Source organism: Phodopus roborovskii, unplaced genomic scaffold (assembly GCF_943737965.1).
Source record: "Phodopus roborovskii unplaced genomic scaffold, PHOROB, whole genome shotgun sequence".
NCBI classification, from domain to species: Eukaryota; Metazoa; Chordata; class Mammalia; order Rodentia; family Cricetidae; genus Phodopus; species Phodopus roborovskii.
Window position 1 is genome coordinate 24,157,494 of NW_026126549.1, and position 20,942 is coordinate 24,178,435.

General features: G+C 45.2%; 1 protein-coding gene across 1 annotated transcript in view; it reads right to left on the reverse strand.

Moving 5' to 3' along the window:
- Positions 1-20,942, reverse strand: part of Alpk2 (alpha kinase 2) — a 120,823-nt gene that overhangs the window by 10,682 nt on the left and 89,199 nt on the right. The window contains exons 7-12 of the mRNA XM_051200869.1: positions 17,268-17,395; positions 17,127-17,162; positions 14,010-14,284; positions 13,532-13,620; positions 7,411-7,628; positions 1,588-1,636 (exon numbers count right to left, since the gene is read on the reverse strand). Of these exons, the coding sequence (XP_051056826.1) occupies positions 1,588-1,636; positions 7,411-7,628; positions 13,532-13,620; positions 14,010-14,284; positions 17,127-17,162; positions 17,268-17,395 (795 nt within the window). The remainder of the gene's footprint in view (positions 1-1,587; positions 1,637-7,410; positions 7,629-13,531; positions 13,621-14,009; positions 14,285-17,126; positions 17,163-17,267; positions 17,396-20,942) is intronic.

Here is a 20,942-nt window from a genome sequence, read left to right on the forward strand (position 1 = left end):
CAGTGCCATTTGGAGCGTTCTCATTCCTGGAAGCTGGTGACGTCCTTCAAAAGATGTTGTAAATACCAGGCTCTTGTGTTCATTTGGGTTTGAGGACTCCTTGAGCAGCTTTGGTTTAGTAGAAGGTTGTTCTAAGTCAGTGGTTCTCAACCTGTGTCGTATATCAGATAGCTTGCATATCAGATATTTACATTATGATTCATAATGGTGGCAAACTTACAGTTATGAATCAGCAACAAAAGTATCTTTTTGCTTGGGGAGCTGTCACCACAACATGAGGGACTGTATCAAAGGGTCCCAGCTTAGGAAGGTTGAGAACCACTGGACTAAGTGATGTGACAGAATTTTGTGTGTCCTGGCATCAGGCTGAGGTGAGAAGGAGAAGGGAGACCCCTTGAGTTCACATCCGGTGCAGGGTCTGGAGGTACATTAGTGGGGTGGGGGGGATACTCATCAAACAACAGTGACCCCAGGATGACCGGCAGCCCAGCCAAGTCTGACTGAAACAGTTTGTCTTGTTCTGCAGATAACACTGAGTCTTAGAGAAGAGTCTATTTGGGAAACTGCCCTGACAACCAGAGACCTTCATGAATAGGGAACCACAGGCTACAGGAACATTTGCCCCTGGCAGATGCTAAAGCGAATGGCTTTTAAGGACATCAGGTATAAAATGGCACAAACAGACGGAAACTGAGCCTATTCAGCCATCCCACCCATCAGACAGAGACATATGGTGCCATGACCAGGAGAAACAGAGGTACTTGGCCTGGCCCAGATTCAGACCAAGTGTCTCAAAAGCTCCTGTCTTCCCCACGACATCACACATGTACGTGCATGTTCTCTTTCTCTCTGTCTCTCTTGTCTCTCTGTCTCTCTCTCTCTCTCTTTCTCTCTCTCTCTCTCACACACACACACACACAGAGAGAATGCATTTAAAAATATTTTTAAAGAACTCACAAATAGCTCTTCATAGGGGCCCAGGTGAAGCAGCAAAATGGGACAATTTGTTAAGAACCTATTTGATGAACACAGTACCACCTGAGTGAGAAACTGAGCAAACCAGAATCCTCACACTCAACTAGGGAAACAAAACCAACAGCAGCAATGAGAAGCACCCATTCTCAGATATTTGAATGGTCCTGAGCCCCTGTAATAATCTCTCGTCCCTGTGAGCCACCAGAAGGAGATTTTTGGTAGGGAAAATGTACTAAAAATATCCATGGAAAACATATTGTGCTCAACTGCAGAAACCAAAACAACAGAAACTTTCAGTAGAGATGATGATAATTGAAAGACATCCCAAGGATGCCAGAATACTTTCTCACCATGACACTCCTATGAGTGGTTCATCTGGAAAGGTGCTTGCAAACATTCTTGTTTGCTTCAAAGTTAGGAAGCAACTGTGTTTCCCTCTGGGAGCAAAGTCCTTAAATATTTTATGCAAGGAAAAGAAATGAATTGAATCCTTTCCCAACACCATTTGTCATCCACAGTAAAGACAAGAAATCCACTCTGTCCACATTAGCTAAGCAGTGTTTGCTGGAAGCCCCGTGTGAAATGACACCTCTTCCATTTTTTCCAACTCACCCTTTAGCTAGTGTTGCTATGCCAACATCGGTTAACTTCATTCCCACACCTGCAGAGGGAGAGAGCAAAGACAGAGTTTGAGTTGCTAGGGGAAGGCACAAAAAGGACTGGTCAGGGACTCTCACAGGCCGGAGAGGACAGCTTATCGCCTTCCTGGGTCCGTGTGTACTTTTCCCCTTGGATACTCAGTCCTTTTGATCTGCACCTGCTGTGGGGGGTAATGATGGGGAGGGCAGACCTGGGATTCAGACAGCGGTACCCAAGGCAGGCCTTCTTCAGGCTTATCCTGGCCCCAGAATGGAGGAAGATGCTCTCTAATGAACTTGAGACTTGACACTTTCCCCACGAGCTTCCTCCCAAGCAATGATGTTTCTTGGACTTAGTTCTGGTCCACTGTTCCTCACTGAAAGTGGAGACCATTAAGTAGAAGGAAGCATAGGCATGGTCTGCCTTGGTCAATAGCAATAATAAACAAGTTCAAGGCAACAGGTTCAAAGGCAAACTCCACATACATAATTTCTCATTTCCATTAAGATAGTTTCTTATCATTGGCTGGAGAATTTCTGTTTCCTAGGAAATATGCACAAGTTATAAGTAGACTTTTAGCCATTTGTCTGGGGACAGTAACATTTAGAATCCATTGTCCAGCCATTTAAGACTTTTAATAACTTCATTCATGAAACTACGGTAGTAATGGAAAATACCAAACCCCAACAGTAAAATGGATAGTGACAATCCAAGTCTAGCTCAGCAAAAAGCCACTGACATCCTTGTTGGAAACCCAGGCAACCAGAACCCCTTTAGCCACTGCGCTCCCAGGAAGGGCAGCTGAAAAGTAGCTAGGGAGCCAGAGGTGCAAGGAAAATAAACAGCCTGCTATCTTCTAGCACGAAGAAGGTGAGCATCCTACTACGGTAAAGGACTGCCCACTTTCCATCTGCCCCAGCTGTCAGCCAGTGTCCTTAGCATCTCTCAGGCTAGCAATTAGGAAGAGCATCAGTGCTCATGCCCAGAGTGTAGAGGTCCTGGGTCTTTCTAGGAGCTTCTTGCTCTACCCAGGTACTCTTTCTGCTTCTGACTTGTAGGGTGGTAGCTCTGGACACTTGCCCTACCTCAGTGCACCCTGCCTGTACAATCCAGTGGAGACCTGTTGAACACTCTGGCCCTATAAGAGCTGTACTGTGAGCAGTGATATCCCTGCCACCACGCAGATAACTTGGCCATGGAGCAGCCAGGTAGGTGACAAATCAGTGTGGCCTGTGAAAGAAAGCCACAGGTTTCTCTCTGAAGCCAACAACCCTGGGATAGGATGACAACCTGGTCCCATGGCTCTCCATCCCAGAGGCTCAGGGAAGGCAAGCTGAAGGCAGAATACTCTGGTTCATCAGTGTCCACCAAGAGCAAGGCAAAAATGCCACCTTGTTGCTATTCGGACTGGTGAGTCACCTGGTAGCCATAGCCCAGCTTTTGTGTGTGCACCTGAGAGCTAAATGTAGCACTTTGGAGAACCCAGTGAACATTTTAAAGGCTGAGTCATCTCACTCCTCCAAAGCTACTAACAACTTGAACACAGGAGAGCCTGCTTCATATTCCTTTATTGTAGGAAGCACAATAATTTTTAAAAGATGCCTAATTGCAAAGGTCCCTTTGGACATCTTTTTCTGTGTAAAGTCCTGTCTAAACAGGACAGTTCTAGGTTCCAGTAAGGTTCAATGTTTAAAAGTCATTTGGCAACAGGTGCTTGAACTTGGGCAGTATCCTCCCTTGCTCTCACGGTGGGCAGCTGCCATTTTTGGTTTAGAAAAGTAGGATGCTAAGGTCAGGGGAGACGGTTCAGTGTGCGAGCATGAGAACAGACCAGAGTTCCCAGAAGTCACCTAGGAGCTGGATAGTGTGTGTGTGTGTGTGTGTGTGTGTGTGTGTGTGTGTGTGTGTGTGTGTGTGTGTGTGTGTGGTCTCTGAGTGCCTCTGGGAAATAGGAGGCAGAGATGGAGAATTTCCCAAAAGCCTAGCTTACTTGGTTTAATTATTTGTCAGCAATGCAACTAAGTTTTTCAACAATCACTGGAGGGCAATACTTTCAATTTGATGTGTGTCTGTCCAACTGAGGTGAGGCTGATAGCAGCCTATGGGTTGTTTCTAACAAGAGGAGGGGCAGGAGTATAGTCTCAGAATCTGAGTTTGTGGGCCTCTTGGGGGTGGCTCCTTAGAAAGTCTCAGGTCTCAGGTCTTAATTCCAAGTCACAGACCCATCTCTAACCCCATCAAGCTTCTATCAACAAACAAATGCACTCAGGGAAGGTGACATTGGGTTTTGCATTGGGTTTTGTTTCTTTTATTTTTAATTGTGGTGTGTACAAAGCTGAGACCTTGCTTAGAGAATGTGTGAGCTGGTCCCACAATGATGATAGCAATGAAGGGATTTTTCCAAGCAGCAGACAGTAAATAAACCCTGTTATGAAGCATGGTGCCAACACATTTAAGCACAAACATCATTTGCGGAGAGATGTAATATTCCATTGCAGTTGTTGACTAGTGCCTGGAAGCAAAACTAGCTGTGTGTGAAGCTCCAGGGTGCTGTTTTTCAGCAGACAAAATATGTTTAATACAAAATTAACTCCAAAGGTGACAACTCGGGGAGAACAATTGTACAGCCAGAATCTGAATAGAACAAATAGCTGTCTGTTCAGAGAGAGGGTGTGTGTGTGTGTGTGTGTGTGTGTGTGTGTGTGTGTGTGTGTGTGTGTATGCAAGTTTACATGTGTGTGAAGTCATTCTTGGGAGGGGACAGACTCACAGGAATCCCTCAGAGCCCTGTAGAAGATATTCACACATCAGAACCTTTTAACATCATAGGATACTTGAAAAGCCTGGAAAGTAAATCCACTGCAAATTTGTTAGTTTGATGTCCTGTGCAGAGAGCATAATATCCAGAATCTGAAAATGTAGGTTAGGGTCCTGGACGCCTCTATGATTATTAGCTGCTTGGGAGAGGCTAAACCACGGCTCTCACTCCAAGCTTTTTCATCTGTAAAATGGGAGCATAATATATTCTACTCAAGATTTTCATGGAGAATAAATAAAAATCATAGAAAAATGAATGCATGCAGAAGCTGGAGAAATCTAGTCACTGTAGTCTAGCTCTGCTATCAGTGTTCACTTTCTGGTTTGATGATGTGCAATAGTTACGTGAGCTGTGATCATTAAGCAAAGCTCCACACAGGGTATGTGGGCACTTCTCTACATTTTTTCATGGTCTATCTGTCTTTATGTGTCTCTTTATCTGTGTATCTCTGTTTGCCTGTGTGTGTGTGTGTGTCTATCTGTCTGTCTCTCTATGTGTCTCTCACTCTGTGTCTGTCTCTGTCTCTCTCTCCCATGATGGATGGTTTTAATGTCAACTTGCCATTAGAGTCACTTGAATAGGGACCCCTAACTGAAGGACTGGCCTGATTGCCTTAACTGATGTGGGGAGACCCACCAGGACCATGGGCCGTACCTTCTGCTATCAGCTGGCATAAAGGGGGAGACAGCAGCATCATCTGCCTTTATGCTCCTTGACCTTCCCTCTTGCAGCCAAGTCGATTCACCCTGTCACGGTCACTGCCGCTGCTGCTGCTGCTTCCCTCCTTGAGAGCAGAACCAGTGTTTCCAGGCTTTCTGAGTGGACTGAAGGCCAGTGGCCCTCCAGGAACTGTCCAGGGTTTTGGCAACAGACAGGGACTGCACCGGCACTGGGCCCTGTGGACCCAGCACCACTATAGGTTGTTGGCCTCTCCAGTGTGAGCCAGACACTGTGGGATCATTCCGAATGCTGAGCACCCAGTCTCAAGCTCTGAGGAACCACTGGGCTTTCGGGTATGAGACAACCGTTGTACTACTTCAACACAGGTGGTTTAATAAATTCTATTATATATATATATTAGACCATGTAGAGAACACTGACTAATACAGGATCTCTAGCCCAGGCTGATTTTGACTGATCCTCCTGCCTATACCTCTAAGCACTAGGATTACAGGTATGTGCCACCATGCCCGACTTATATTTTTATAAGTTTTTATGAGTCTATTATTTCAGAATGAGGAGTTTTTAAAAACAGGGAATATTTTATGACTCAGCAATGCAAAGCATTTTACCATCTAATTTAATCCTCAAAACAACTGTATATGGAAAACTCCAAAGCTTGGAGAGATGCATCATTAGTCCAAAGGCTGAAAGCTAAGAAGTGACAGTGTTGGGAATGAAATCCTGGAGGCCACCACTACAGTTTAGTGCCCTTGTATGAGACACTGTCTTATAGTCATCAAATGGCATAGTTCAGATTTTTCTAAGCAGTATTATTATTTGGAAATAAAAAGGAACAAGGAAGGATGTATCCCTGGTACACGAAAGGACTTTGGGAGCACATTCCCCAAGGAGGGATACTCCCTTAGCCTAGAGACAGGAGTGAGGGCCTAGACCCTACTCCAAATGACTTGACAGATTTTGATGATCCCTCCTGGAAAGCATCACCCTCCCTGTGGAGTAGGGGGGGGAATGGAATGGGACAGAGGGCCTGGGAGGGTGGAAGAGAGGGAACTGGGATCGATATGTATGAATATTAGAACATATTTACATTTTTTAAAAAAGGAACAAGGAAATGTGTAGACAGAAGCTGTAGGTGGTTAACCATTATCCTTTCTGCCTGGTTCTACCTGTGGGTACCACCTTGCCTAAAAACTTTGCCTAAAAAATGCAGCAAGAGTTAAATGAAGGGAATCAATGCCCCAACCATGAGTAGCATTTGACTGGTACTAATGGGAGCTGTGGATAATCAATCATTCCTGCTCCCCCAATCCATGGACAGGGAATTCTGGGAGGTTTGCTCAGTGTAGGCTTCCAACAGAGTACAGTTGCCCACAGTAGTAACTGGATGTTTGTCCATGTGCAACTGACTGTCTGTGCTTCCTCTATCGTCTGCTGCTGTTTTCTGGGCTTCTTCCTCAAATGAACTATATGTGCTCAAGACAGTAGCTCTCTGGTCTCTCCTTTGCATCTTTGGGCTGTGTATCCTCAGATCCAACTTAAAAGAAGTGGGGACTGAAAATATTTGGAAGAAAGAGAACTGAAACTGTATTGAGCACACTACCCTCTTGGAGGACATTTGCATTGCATTTGGTGTTAGAAGTCATCTAGAGATGTTCAAAGTATGCAGAAGAATACGCAGAGGTTCTGTACAAACACGATGCCATGTTGTACAAGGGGCCTGAGCACCTAGAGAAGTGGGTATCCACAGAGATCCTGGAGTGGAACCCCCGAGGATAACGACATACTAGTCTCTGGTCTGTTCCAGAAATAAACCTGATTATGGCAGGTCTGCCTTCTATAAATTGTTGTAGTCCTTAAAATTTGTCTGCACAAACTTGTCTGCTCATGGAAAGCACACTGCAAATTCCTCAGGAGAGCCCAAGATCTAAAGGTTACAATGACACTTCATCTATCGGGAAATAAATAGAACATCTCAACTCACTCATGATGTACAGCTCACTCATGGTATACACGGACTTCCACATGTCCTGAATTTTGGGGTGTAACAATGAAGCCAGCCTCTACCTTTTATAGTGGGAGACATTGCTGGTAGTTATTTTATTACTTTATTTGGATGCTCATCCATTGCCATGCTTCATTTCCAATTGTACATGAGTAACAACTTGGGGAGAAGATGCTTGTTGGTACCCAGCGGACCTCTCCTCCTCTTCACTCCCCTCCTTTCCTTCTAACAACCCTTAGGAACACCCCAGAGCCCACAGCATCCCCAGAGCTGGGTGGTCCATTCTGCTCACCCTGCATGTCCGTGACCAGGAGACAGCCACTGGTTTTCTGGTACACCCAGTGCTGGAAGGTGCAGCACTTCTGACCAGCCTCCGAATCCCGTCTGAGGAAGTTAATCTCCTTCCCATCCCGGATGGAGTACTTCACGAATTCTCCAATCAGCTCCTCCTCCACTGTGGCGTAAGGGATGTTGTTCTCGGGCCGATGGATGAGGAAAATAGGGATGATTCTGTCAGGGAGGAGGGCATGGTCACATGGTACGTTCTCACATGGGGACACAAGTGTCTGGGCATTCCTGTCACCCGGAGCAGCAGGGCACTCAGTCGATCTAGGTTCTACTCACATTTTATTTTATGTTTTTGCAGTACCCTCAATTATTTAAGGAACCAGAAGACTCACACCTACTTTTGTTTCTAAAATTGTTTTTGAGACTCCTCATCATCATTACTTTTAATATCATTTTGTTTTGTTTTGTTTGAGACATTACCTTACTACACAGCCCTGGCTGGTCTGGAACATGTTATGTTAAATAGGCTGGCCTGCAACTCACAGATATTAGCTCTGTCCTGCCTTCCAGGTGCCGGGATCAAAAGCACAAACCACCATGTCAAGCTTTGGCTTGGCTTTAATTTTTTAAAACTTATTTTATGTGTGTGGATGTTTTACCTGCATGCATGTACATCACGTGTGCACATGGCACCCACAGAGGCCAGAAGAGGGTATCAGATGCCCTGGAACTGGCGTTGCAGATGGTTGTGAGCCACCATGGGTGAGCTGGGAATGGAACCCAGGTCCTCTGGAAGAGTAGTCAGTGCTCTTAGCTCTGAAGTTATTTATCCAGCCCCCTCCCCTTTTAAAACAAACAAACAAAAAAACAAACAAATAAGGTCTCACTAGGTAGCCAGGACAGCTTCAAACTCATTAGGTAATTCTAGCTCCTTCTGTCTCCACCTCCAGAGTGTTGAGATCACAGGCCTGAGACACAATGCCAGGCTCTACTATTTTATCTCAGTAATCCACTGGATCAGTAACTGTCACCCATCCACCCATCCATCCATCCACCCACACATCCATCCATCCATCCACCCACACATCCATCCATCCATCCCTTACCTATCCATCCTTCATTCAGTCAGCAAACACTAATCCTCAGTGGCCTCAGGGTGTTAACACTCTTTCACAAACACCAATAAAGAAAACAGAGGCCCTGCTGTTAAGTTTCAAACCTAAGGCAAGTGGAGGCCGAGATGCCTATTTAACACATCACAGAGAACCTGGCCCCCAGGTTCTCCTAGCATCCCGCAGTCCCTACCTCTTACAGGGTATGCTGGCGTCCTGCTCCCTATCCATCCACCAGGAACTGGGCTGCCCTTCTCCCCACCCATAGGCTCTTCCCTATATAATCCAGACATTTTGGCTGCCCCTCCCTTTTTTTGTACCTTTGACCTCCTGGCACCTGGTTTCCCTCTCTCCCTCCCTCTCCCCCTCTCCCCACATGGCCCAGCTCAGGGTCATGTCCACTCTGAACTCTCCTTGTTGTCCCTGTCTCTGCCTACACTCTCCTTTTTTATCTACAATAAACTTTCTCTTCAGCCATATCTAGGAGCAGTCATGTCCTTCCTTCCTTCCTTTCCTTCTTTCATTCATCTGCTCCACCCCCCCCCCCACCATGAAACTTACATTTAAATGGAGGTCACAGGCAGTGGCTAACTGCATGGTGCTAAATGTCAGGTGTACAGCAGTGTCACCAAGGAGACTGCACTGGGGTGGGGAAGGGGCTGTCATTTTATTAGGACTCAGGAGTCCCTGCTTATTAATAAAGGACATTTGAGTGGCACCTGCAGAAAGCTGGGGGCAGCCATGAGGGCGTGTGAGGAGAGGCCCTTCCAGGTGGGAGGGACACACGAAAGGCTCCTCCACCCTTTGCCTTTGTTCAGGGTGGCAGCCTTTGTGTCTTTTGAAAGAGGTGTCTAGGGACTGTCAGATGGGAGGGGCACGTTTGGAGCTGTGGCCCCACTGTGCATCCCTAAAAAAAAACCAGGCTGGTCATCAAGCTGCTGTCTGTCTATCACGCTTTGTCACATTCACAAGACCCGGGGAACCTTGTGAAGACTCTATATAGCCAATTACCTACCAAACAAAAGGACTCCCGGTTTGTCTGGCTTCTCATTAATCCTGTGGCCTTCAGGGAAGCAGAACAGAGTCTGGGCATTACTCACCATCTCAATTAGCCCAGTCTCTGCCCGACTGGAGTCATTTGCAAAGACAATGTGATGCCATTGATATTCATGAATTTGAAAACAAAACTGTGGGGAGTATGGAGTGTTTTGTCTTCAAGATCCCAAAAGCTCCCTAAAAAGAAAACTGCTTCAGGGGTCCATTTCTGGAAGTAAACACGGAGTGTGTGTATGTGTGTGTCTGTGTGTCTGTGTGCATGTGTGTCTGTGTGTGTGTTTGTATGTGTGTCTGTGTGTGTGTGCGTGTGTGTGTGTGTGTGTGTGTGTGTGTCTGTGTGTGTGTTGGGGATGGAGGGGTGGACTGTGGGTCCAGTGTCTCCAGATTCCAGAAATATGGGCTTTCCTGGAAGACTAGAAGTGAGTGGGACCAGCTTAGGGCACACATGTATGAATCCCCAATGTAGACTTCTCAGATTCAGGTTTGTTAATATCTGGCCTAGACATCCTTCAGAGGATGCTCACCCTTCTATATGCTATAATCACTCACATAGTCACAAATTCTCCTATTGTAAGGAGGGAGAAACAACTTTTGATAAGAAAATGTCCTCATCTGTCTCTAGGGTTGTGGTCTGTTTGGTGACCATAAACCCATCCTGATAGTCATTGTGAGTTCTTTTCCTTTTAAAGGGCCCTAACCGTACAATAGTCAAGCTGCACAAAACTTGGGTCTGCCCCGTGGTAGGGCACTGTGGCTCTTAGAAAATGCTTTTGTGGCTCAGTGAGATGGCTCACAGGGTTAAGACACATGCTACCAAGTCTGATAACCTGAGTTCAATCCCCAGGACCCTCACGGTCATAAGAGACCACCATTTTCTACATATTGTTCTCTGATCACACAGTCTTTGTAACACACACACACACACACACACACACACACACACACACACACACACTTCATAAAAATGTAATGAAAAAAAGGGGAACCACAAAAGCATTAACTCCCATTTGGGGCCACAAGCCTTCATTTTGCATCTGACTCCTTGCTTTTGGACCAGAGTCCTGCTTGAGTTTGCCTAGACATGTTCAACACTTAAGGAGTGCCTGCCTACCTAACCTGTCTCATCCCCACTTCAGGTTGAAGGCATAGAAATCAGTCATCCTCTGAACCCTTGGATTCCAGAAGCAGACAAACTTCCCAAGACATCCCACACCCTAGATAGGTTGATTATCCACTAGGATGAGGCTGCACCTGAAGCAGCAGGAACCAGGTCATGTCCTCAGGAGTGTCAGCAACAACAACCCTGGCTCACCTTGCAGAAGCAGATTCTTTAATTATGCATACACCCAGCCCTCTTCATTGCTTAGTTCTGCATACTCCTTGCCTCCTGCCACAGCTTGCCCTTCCCGCATTCCTTCCTTCCTTCCTTCCTTCTTTTCTTTTCTCCCTCCCTTCTTTTCCTTCTTTCCTTCCATTCCTCCCTCCCTCCCTTCTTTTCCTTCCTTCCTTCTTTCTTTCCATTCATCCCTCCTTCTTCCTCCCTCCCTCCCTTCTTTTCCTTCTTCCTTCCATTCCTCCCTTCTCCCTTCTTTTCCTTCTTTCCTTCCTTCTATTCCTCCCTCCCTCCCTTTTTTCCTTCTTTTCTTCCTTCTTTCCTTCCATCCCTTTTTCCCTCCCTCCCTTCTTTTCCTTCCTTCCTTCCTTCTTTCCTTCCATTCCTCCCTCCTTCTTCCTCCCTCCCTTCTTTTCCTTCCTTCCTTTCCTTCCTCCCTCCCTTCCTTCCTTAGACATGGTTTCCTGGAACTCACTCTGTAGACCAGGCTGACCCTGCCTCTGCCTCCTGAATGCTGGACCACAGAGCTTGGTCCTTCCTGTATTTCAACCTACAGCTCTCATCAGAATCCCAAGGATGAACTTAGAGTCATGGGACTCCTTTTCCACCCCTCTTCCCAATGCATGAATTCAATCTCCTTTCTCTGGTTTTCACCATCACTGGTCATACTAGGACAGATGTCCAAGCCTGTTGAAGTGCCAGAATGTGGGCTTTTACCCTGAAGCTCTGTTATAGTTTCCACCTTTCCTTCCTTAAAGACAAACTTAAGAGAGCAGAGGCTGGAAAAAGAGGGAACAAGAAAGATAATGGGCAAGTTCCTACATTATGAAATCGAACTCATCCCAACTACTGTCTTAGCGTTTAACAGAAAAGCATCGTGTCTTTCCGCTCGGTGGCATAATAATTTTGCTAAAGGTGCTGCCGAATCTCCTTGTACTAGACATGTGTCAGGGGCTTCTTGGCAGAAATCAGAATGTACTAGACTTCCCACTAGATCATACCACCCAAAAGCGAGAGCTTCTGGGCAACCTGGAAGCATACAGACAAGAACTGCTTCCTTCTTTCCCCTCTTGCTGTCACTGATGGCTGCTCTTCCTGCGTTTTCACAGGGTCCTGACATGGCCCTTTCTCTTTCTTCTTAGCATGCAAATATGACCTTATCATAGAAACAGCTAATAAACACAGGCTCCAGACTCTCAGGAATTTGCTGAACCTCAAAATAACTTAGGCAATGAGTGGATAAAGTATATAATTTCTGTTCAGAGGATTATGGGAAGTGGATTCTGTTCCAGTGTGCCTGGTCTTCCCAATGTGTCATTATAGCTTATTAGTTGTGCTGTGATAGTCTCTTGCTCTCTCATATTTGTTTATTGTTTAGACAAGGCAGCAAAGATGAAATCTGTGAATGGAGAATGTGTCCAATTTTCCACTTCACAGTAGACACCATAGTATCTATTTAATGTGGCAGAGCCCATTCTTTCATTCACTCATATATTTACTTAATGGATATCAGTGCTGGTGAGGTGGCTGAGCAGGTAAAGGCACTTGCTCTACAAGCCTGGCTACCTGAGTTCAATCCCTGGATCCCACATAGAGGTGGAAAGAGATAACCAAGTCCACAGAGCTATCCTCTAACATCCATGTGTGTGCCATGTCACATGAGCCCCACTGAATATGCACACACATACACGACAGTGACAATAAACTCTTTAAAAATGTTTGGCTTTGTTTTATGTGTGGGAGTTTTGTCTCCACATTATCTCAGCATCGCTCCCATGCAGTGCCTGTGGAAGCCAGAAGAGGGCATCAGATCCTCTGGAACTGGAGTTATAGATGCTTGTGAGTCACCAGGTGGATGCTGGGAATTTAGTACTGTCTCTGGAAGAGCAACCAGTGAGTGCACTTAAACCATGAGCCAGCTCCATGGCAGCACCATACATACATACATACATGCATACTTACTTACTTATCATGGGACAGAAGTGGCTCAGTGGTTTAGACTTACTGTTCTTGCAGAGGACTCTACTCTTATTCCCAGTACCCACATCTGGTCCCTCCCAAACACCTGGCACTCCAGTTCTAGGAGAATAGATGCCCTTCTCTGAACTCTGCCTGTGCACGCCCATGTACACAATCCCACACAAAGACACACATGTGAACACATAATTTACATTTTAAAGTTAACTTATTTGTATTTGTATGGTGTTTTGCCTGCATGCATGCCTGTTTACTCCATGCATATGGTGCCTATGGAGGACAAAAGGGAGCATGAGAATCCCTAGGACTAGAGTTACAGATAGCTGTGAGCCACCAGGTGAGTGGAATTATCCCAGGTCCTCTGGAAGATCAGCCAGTATTCTTAACCATTGGGCCATCTCTCCAGCCCCACATAACTAAACTTTTTAAATTTAAAAATATGATATTTAGGTATTCTCTTGCACCTTTGGGGGTCAGACAAGAACAGAACAGCAGCCCTGTGATCCTTTGTGGAGATTAGAGTCAGAAAAACGCAATCAAACACTTGACCCATGATTGGTCCTTCTCACCCTCCATCCATCCCTCTAGCTCCTCCATATCCGCAGCAGGTCACAGGTGGTCACACAAGGCAGGCTCAACAAACTTACTCTGGCACCTCTCCAAAGCCTTCCAGAGGCTGTGCTTCAGCAGCGTAGATCTTGGCATAGTATCTGGCAGTATTTTGAACGTAGCATTCCTGTAGTACGCCAAAGACATTGTAAATCCGGATGGTTAGAAGAATTCAGAATATTGCTCAGCAAGATGATTCATGTTTCTAAGATCAGTCAGATAAATAGATTCCTAGGCCCCATCGTATCTAGGGACCCTTGCCAGGACTCTGTGGATGTTAGGTGAGCATTCTACCACTAAACTGTACCCCAGAAACAGAAACAAAAATTACAGTTTAGTGCCACTTATAAAGGTGCTCTGAGATATGAATTACTGAAGTCATGGTCAAGTAATGGCCTCTCAGGCCTAGTGTCTGGGAACTGTATTTCTAGAATCAGCATGGAAGAAGGTTGTCCCTGACCTGAGGGGACATCATTCTCACAGCCAATGAGCCTCCCCTTAGGCTCACTCACTCACCTGGGCGGCGAGTTTGTAGTTCCTCTGCACAAGTTCATCATTGTTTCTGGTCCCATGGGCAACAGCGTTGTGCACCTTGAGCACGCATGCGTGGCCGGGCTGGAAGACAGGCATGAGGCCCTGCATCACTGTGCTACGGAAAGCTTTGCGGTGCACCCCTTCCCCAAAGTGAAGCTCTTCTGTGGAGATCTGGCCACGCAGGTGGTCCCCGAAGTAGCTGTCATTGAAGACATCCTCTTTGAAGATGAGCTGGCTGAATTCAATCTCTTCACATCCTAAAACACAGTGCAGCTTACAGTGGGGGTCATTTCCAGGCCTAGTCTGTGACTCAACTACCATCCCTTTATAAAGATAAAGATAGCCAGGTGGTGGTGGTGCATGCCTTTAATCCCAGCACTCGGGAGGCAGAGGCAGGCCAGCAGGGAGTGAGGAGAAGAGAGGTCATTGAAGGAGAACGTGGGGAGAACAGGTTGAGGGCAATATACAAGGGAAAGTTGCTTGGAGCAAAGTTGGACAGACCAGAAAGACTTTTGCATATCTGGAACACAAAAGCAGAGACATGCAGGGTAACCAAAAGCAAGTCCAAAAGATGGGTGGAGCCAAGAGGGGAAAGAGCCATTGAAGAGATCCGACAGCATTCTACTCATCTGTCTGTCCGTGCTTCCCCAGGAACTCTGGGGATTTTTCTTTCCTAGCTGTTTCACCTCGAAGTGTACATAAGCAAATATTAAAACATATATACAAATATTAGAATATATGTGCATATCAAATACTAGAATATATGCGAATGTTAGGATATATGTGTATGTGCAAATATATATATATTTGCATATACATATAGATGCCCAATATATTCATATACCCTATGTATGTCAATGTTTAAATGCAAGAACAGTAAAACCATCTGGATGAGTCTGACCTCCCTAAGATGGGAGCACACACACACACTAGGAAAACAAGAGTTGTGGCAGTTTGAACAAGAATGGTCCCCACAGGTTCATATGTTTGACTAACTGGCCCCACTTGCTGGAGCTGTTTGGGAAGGATTAGGAGGTATGGCCTCATTTGCAGTATGCCATGGGGTGGGCTTCAAAAGGTGCAGATCATTCCCAGGATCTTCTCCATTGCTGTTTGTAAGATGTTAGCTGTCAGCTGCCTGCTGCTGTGTCCTCCATCTGCTACCATAGACACTAACCCTCTGGAACCATAATTAAACACTCTTTTAAATAATTCACTTTCATCATGGTGTTTTATCACAACAATAGAAGACTAACTAATGCCTGAGTCAAAAGAATTTTGTCGAAGAAAGGAACTTATAGGAAGTAGAATCATTTTGGATTTTTCATAAAAGAGCAGTAGATTATTTTCTTATTTCATGATGTAGATGGAGCTGATCAAAAATCATCTTAAACTAAAGATGGACAAAATGGATGGCTTCCAATAAAAAATGATGGTTTAGATTTTTTTTTTTTTAATGTTTGGACAGGATTTTACTGTTTAGCTTTGGCTGGCCTGAAACTTCTTGAGTCAACCAGGATGGTGTTAAATGTTCAGGGACCCGCCCACCTGTCTCCTGAGTGTTGGGATTAAAGGCAAGAACTTCCACACCTGACAGGATTGTTTACATTTTTAAAAAATACTTTTCTATCCTTCAGAGCTGTAAAAACTGAAATCTTTCTGAGTATTTACAAGAAGACATAAATCATGGGCAGGTGAAAAATCTCATTTCACAGTTTTATACAGAAATATTTCCCTCCTCTGGAATATGAAAAATGGGGTATTTGCAAGTCACAGACAGCTCTGTGTGGGAAGTGTTCACTGCCCAAGCATGACCTGAATTTTGATTCCCAGCTCCCATGTTAAAAAGCTGAGCATAGTACTGTGTACCTGTAACCCTAGCACTGGGAGGAATGGACCGGTGGAGACAAGACAGCCCCTGGGGCTTGCCCACCAGCCCGACAGAAATGATGAGAATCCCCTTTCAAAGCACTGTGGAAAGCATGGTAGAGCAAGACACCCATTGCCAGCCTCTGGCCTACATGCACAGTAACACACACACACACACACACACACACACACACACACACACACACACACCAGAGCTGAGGTCACAGATACAGCCACCACACCCAGCAGTCTCAGTCTCCTGTCGTATGTGTACTAGACATTAGAACATCTTCATTCTCTCCATTGCATTGTCTTCCAGAGGCCTCAGCTATTTGCTTTGCTTTAAATACCATGCAGCATATCTTCCAGAATTTCATCCAATATAACCATCAATGCATATCTCTCCTGAAATTGCTCAAGGGTGCTATGTGGTGATGCCGGGCTGGCTACAGGGGTGTGTGGACCTGCCTTGATGCTGTGGGCAGTTCTTGCCAGCACCACATCTTGTTAAAAAGTGGTTGTGTGGGGGTAATTCAGATTACGAGAATTGGAAGACTATAGACAAGAGTCCCAGCACTCTCCTAGCGCAATGGGTAGGAGTAGGTGGATGCCAAATCATTTCCCTAGAGGGAAAAATACACGGCACAGCAAGTGCAGACTGCGCCAGGCTGTGGAAACCCAGTGCATGGCCTAGCGGCTGCATGGGTACCAAAGAGCAGCTATTAGACTGCAGAACACCAGGTGCACTCAAAGACAGCACAAAACACATCTTTCACTTTTCATTAGAATGCAATCAAGCAAGGTTATACTCTGCGTAGCTAGTCAAACTGGAAAGCAAATTGAAGAATCAAAATGTAAGCATCAATGGCGAGAAAGCTCATGCAAGCAAGGCTTATGCCTAAAGGAAAAATTCAAGTCCAACACCCCCTACCCCCTTACCACTCCCCACCCTACCCCCCACCCCCGCACAATTTCCCAAAACTGCACAGCTGCAGTTCAGTCTTTCCCACAAATGATACACTTCTGGGTATTTGCAATGTACTGAAATTCTAGCTGGGAGAACTGGCCCTCCAGTCCCAAGGAAACAGATCGTGAATGCACTTCGGCAGCCCTCTCTGGGCAATTCTCTCCTTGGTTGGAAGAGTGCACAGAACAAAGCGTGTTCTTCAAGGAGCTGGTTGTGTTTTGGTGGGGACCCCACTCTCTGACAGGCCAACTCAGGTCACTTACCTCTATATTCCATGCGACTTGAAAGCTGTTTGAGAACTAGAAGGAAGCAAAGAGACAGGAGTCAGGACCAGGACGGGTGTCCCTCTGAGCTGGCAGGGGCCTGGGGCTTTGACGAGCAGCCGAGAAGAAGCCGAGGTTTACCTTCAGCTGTGAGGTTAAACTCAGCAGTGACTTTTCCATAACTGTTCTTGAGGCAGCAGTAATACAGGCCCTGGTCCTTCTGACCAGCTTGGACGATGGCCAAGGAAACACTGGAGTTGTCCCCTTTGCTGGAATAGGAGACATTAACATTCACATGCTTCATCATTCTAAACCTCCAATGCTCTCAAGAAGGGAGGAGTTAATGTCTTCCTGCCCTGGGCTTTCAGCCAATGGGCAGGCTGATAGACCAGATTCACCCAATCAGCTAATGAAACAATGTATTTACACATAGATCACTGCATTGCAGTTTAATGTTCTCTTTCTTTTTTGTTTTTGCTCTGTGCAGCAGTCCTGGTTGTCATGGAACACTCTGTAGACCACACTGGCCTCAAACTTACAGAGATCCTCCTGCCTCTGCTTCCCAAGTACTAGGATTAAAGGCGCGCTCCATCACCACCTGGTTTTGACTTAATATTTTTACTCCATCACACAATATAAACACATACAAATGTTCTAGAGGACTGACATCAGGGAAGCCAGAAGCTGGAATGCTAAAATCTGGGAGCTGCTATTAGCATAGCTCAGAATTCATCTGAATTAGGTTGATCATACCCTGTGTATGCGGGAAACCTTTACTCTAAACCCAAATCTAAACATAGATGCAATAAGAAGCAAATGTAAGCGACTCCTAGCTTTACAGGAGGATTCAGAACTGAGGGGTCCCACTTGGTAGGTGATTCGTTTGGAGATGGTTATTTCACTATGTTGGTCTCAAATTCAAGGCCCCAAGCCATCCTTTTGCCTCAGTATCCCTTCAAACATGTACACTTCAGTGACTACGTCTATCCCTCCATCCACCTTCCCAATATTAATGACTAATTACTATAAATACAAAAACTGATGGTATGGTGGGAAAGAAGATGATGACAATGATCTCGGTGAGAGCTAAGTATCAGGTAAATAAAAAATCATCTTCCTGTCATTCTCAGAACAGCTTAAGAGGTCTAGAATCACTGCTGCCAGGCCACAGATGGTGAGGGCACTGAGACACTGAAGAATTTAAGCTGGCTCCCCAAGTAACTTCTGATTGCTGCCCTTAAATCAGAGCTGTGGTTTTCACTCAAAAACTGACAACAATGTACTTTGCTGCAAAGCTACATGAAAACGCCATTGCAATTGTGTCCTCACATGAGGATTACATACAGTGTGCGCTTCCATTGGAGTACATCTCATAGTCTGATAACCAGCATCCACTGACCTAGGTTTGTCTCAGTGTTCTCTCAACACAAGGCCTTTTTCATAGACCTCAACTCTCTGATTTATTCCTGGAGGAATAGACCAGTAGTTGAAAACAAGTCCACTAAATCATATCACTGTCTCCTCTATTTGGGACTCTGAACATATCCTGACAAAGGTTAAAACTAGACACCAACAGGTCCATATCTAAGGGGAGCATTTCCTGGCAGAGTAAATATAGAGAAGTCCCACAGAGTGGTAGGCACTCCCTCTCTAGGGATATATAGACCAGCACAGCAACAGTCATGGAAAAGCTGGGGATAAACTCGAGGAAATCATCCCATCAGCATCACCCCTGAAGCTCAAGGATGCTCTGATTCTTGGTCCAAATTCAGGAAGACTGATCTGTCTTGCTTCCTTCTCTCATTGTCCTAATTACTTCTGGAGGCGCGCAGGGGGGGGGGGGGAGGACTGAGAAGTCAGAAGGGCCTGGATTCCAATCCTATGGTAGATCTTGGACACATTACTTAGCCATTTCCTCAGCTTCAAGTGTGTGAACCCAGAAAGTTAAGTAAGGTTGCTTGTTGACTGGAACATGGGGCGCAGCAGACACCAGGCATGTGAGTCTCTAACAAAAGACCTCACCTTGGTTGTGATCCATAAGGGTGGGGTTTGGTAGTGTCAATGGGCTTTCTCAATGAAGGAAAACCACTTCTTAATGTCCCAATGAGGGTCATTCCATGTTTAGTCATGGGGATTCAATGACGGGCAAGAAAAACAATCATTAACCCAGAGGAGATTGTAACTCAACAGGTTCACCACAAGGTTACTTTGCTTATAGGAGATTGTCCCTATGTTTGCCTTTGCTGTTTATTATTTAAAATGGAACACATCCAGATCTATGCAGTGGTATAGCCTGTACTGTTAACTATGAAGGAGGATGAAACAGAAGGACCACAAGCTCAGAACCAGCCTGGGCAGCTAATAAGATCCCATCACATAAAACAAAAATAATAAGATGATTCACACAGACAGTTTTGAGTCACATATGGACTCGAAGGTTTCTGTGCAGAAGAAAAGGTAACTCCCAAGTTCACTGCCTGTAAAACGTAAGCTGGCTTTATATTTACTTGCAAATATATGTTATATATCCCTTTGCCTCATTGGCTACTTCCATCTTTATCCTTTGAATGCCCATTTGAGCAGTTTTACCACCTCATTTCTTCCCTTCTCATTTGGCGACTTTAAGCCCTTTGCCCCATGTTCAGGCCACCTTTGAGAGAGCTCTGCTCTTTGAAATCTATAACTTGGCAAGTGCTACAGTCTGGGTGTTGAATGTCCCCCTACAAAAGTGGGTCCTTTAGAAGGTAAGGCGTGTAAGTTGTAGAAGTTGGGGTTGTGGCACTCGGACGTGTGCTCCTAGCTGTGACATCAGCATTTCACTCTAACACTGGCCCCTCTAACTGGCATCTGGAACCCCATCACAGATGCAGAGTGATAGGTCTGCAAAGCCTTGGATGGAACCTCTAAGATGGAGAGAAAAATAAGCCCCCCTATGAGTTGGTTATCTCGGGTTATTTCACTAAAATGATGGAGAGCCAGCTGACACAACAAGGCCCTGAGCTACTTCAAATAGAGATGTATAAAATTAAAGTACTCAACTGGAAGTAAGGGTGAGAGGAATTAACAAGCATTTGAAAACCCATCAGAAATCACGCAAATGATCTGTCTGTGAACAAAGGAATTGTGACTTAGAAACTTGCTCAAGTAGCAATAACAATGCAAATTGGTCTAACTAAGCCATTTCTAAGAAGAAACACAGCAGCCGTTACAAAGACTTTAAAGGCCTTGAGTGCTTACTAGTGACATGTGCTCCCTAGAGGGAGGCTGGGGTTTTGGAAATATTCCTTAGATGCAAAAAGACCTGGAAAGTGCACTAACACTAAACTGAGCCTAGAACAAGAAAAGTTAATTAAAAATTGCTGGAAGTACTGGTTAATTGTTCTTGACTGACAGCTTCAGAAAAGAATTAAAATCAATAATGAGTACTTTAAAAACAGAACTCTAGGGAGTTGCCATGATTGAAGAATCAAAGCTATTTAAAAGAATTTAAAAATTCTTCACTGTTGTAATTGTTTTTAAGCCAAGTACAAGACAGGCAGGGTAATGGGAACATTCGAGAAATAATCTCCAGACAAATATTTGACTAGATATAGGGGTTCATATTTCCCAACTTTTCAGCCCATTTCTATTGAGATTAAAGAAATAGAAATCTACCCCAGGGCTCAAGAGCTGACTTGAGGCTCTCTAGGCAGAAGGAAGTTTCTGGGAGCTGCTAAATCATGCTGATCTCATTGATTGTTTGGAGGACTGACCAGATGAACCAGGTTTTTTCGAACAAGTATTCATTCATTACCAGGCTGATTTAGGCAACTGAGT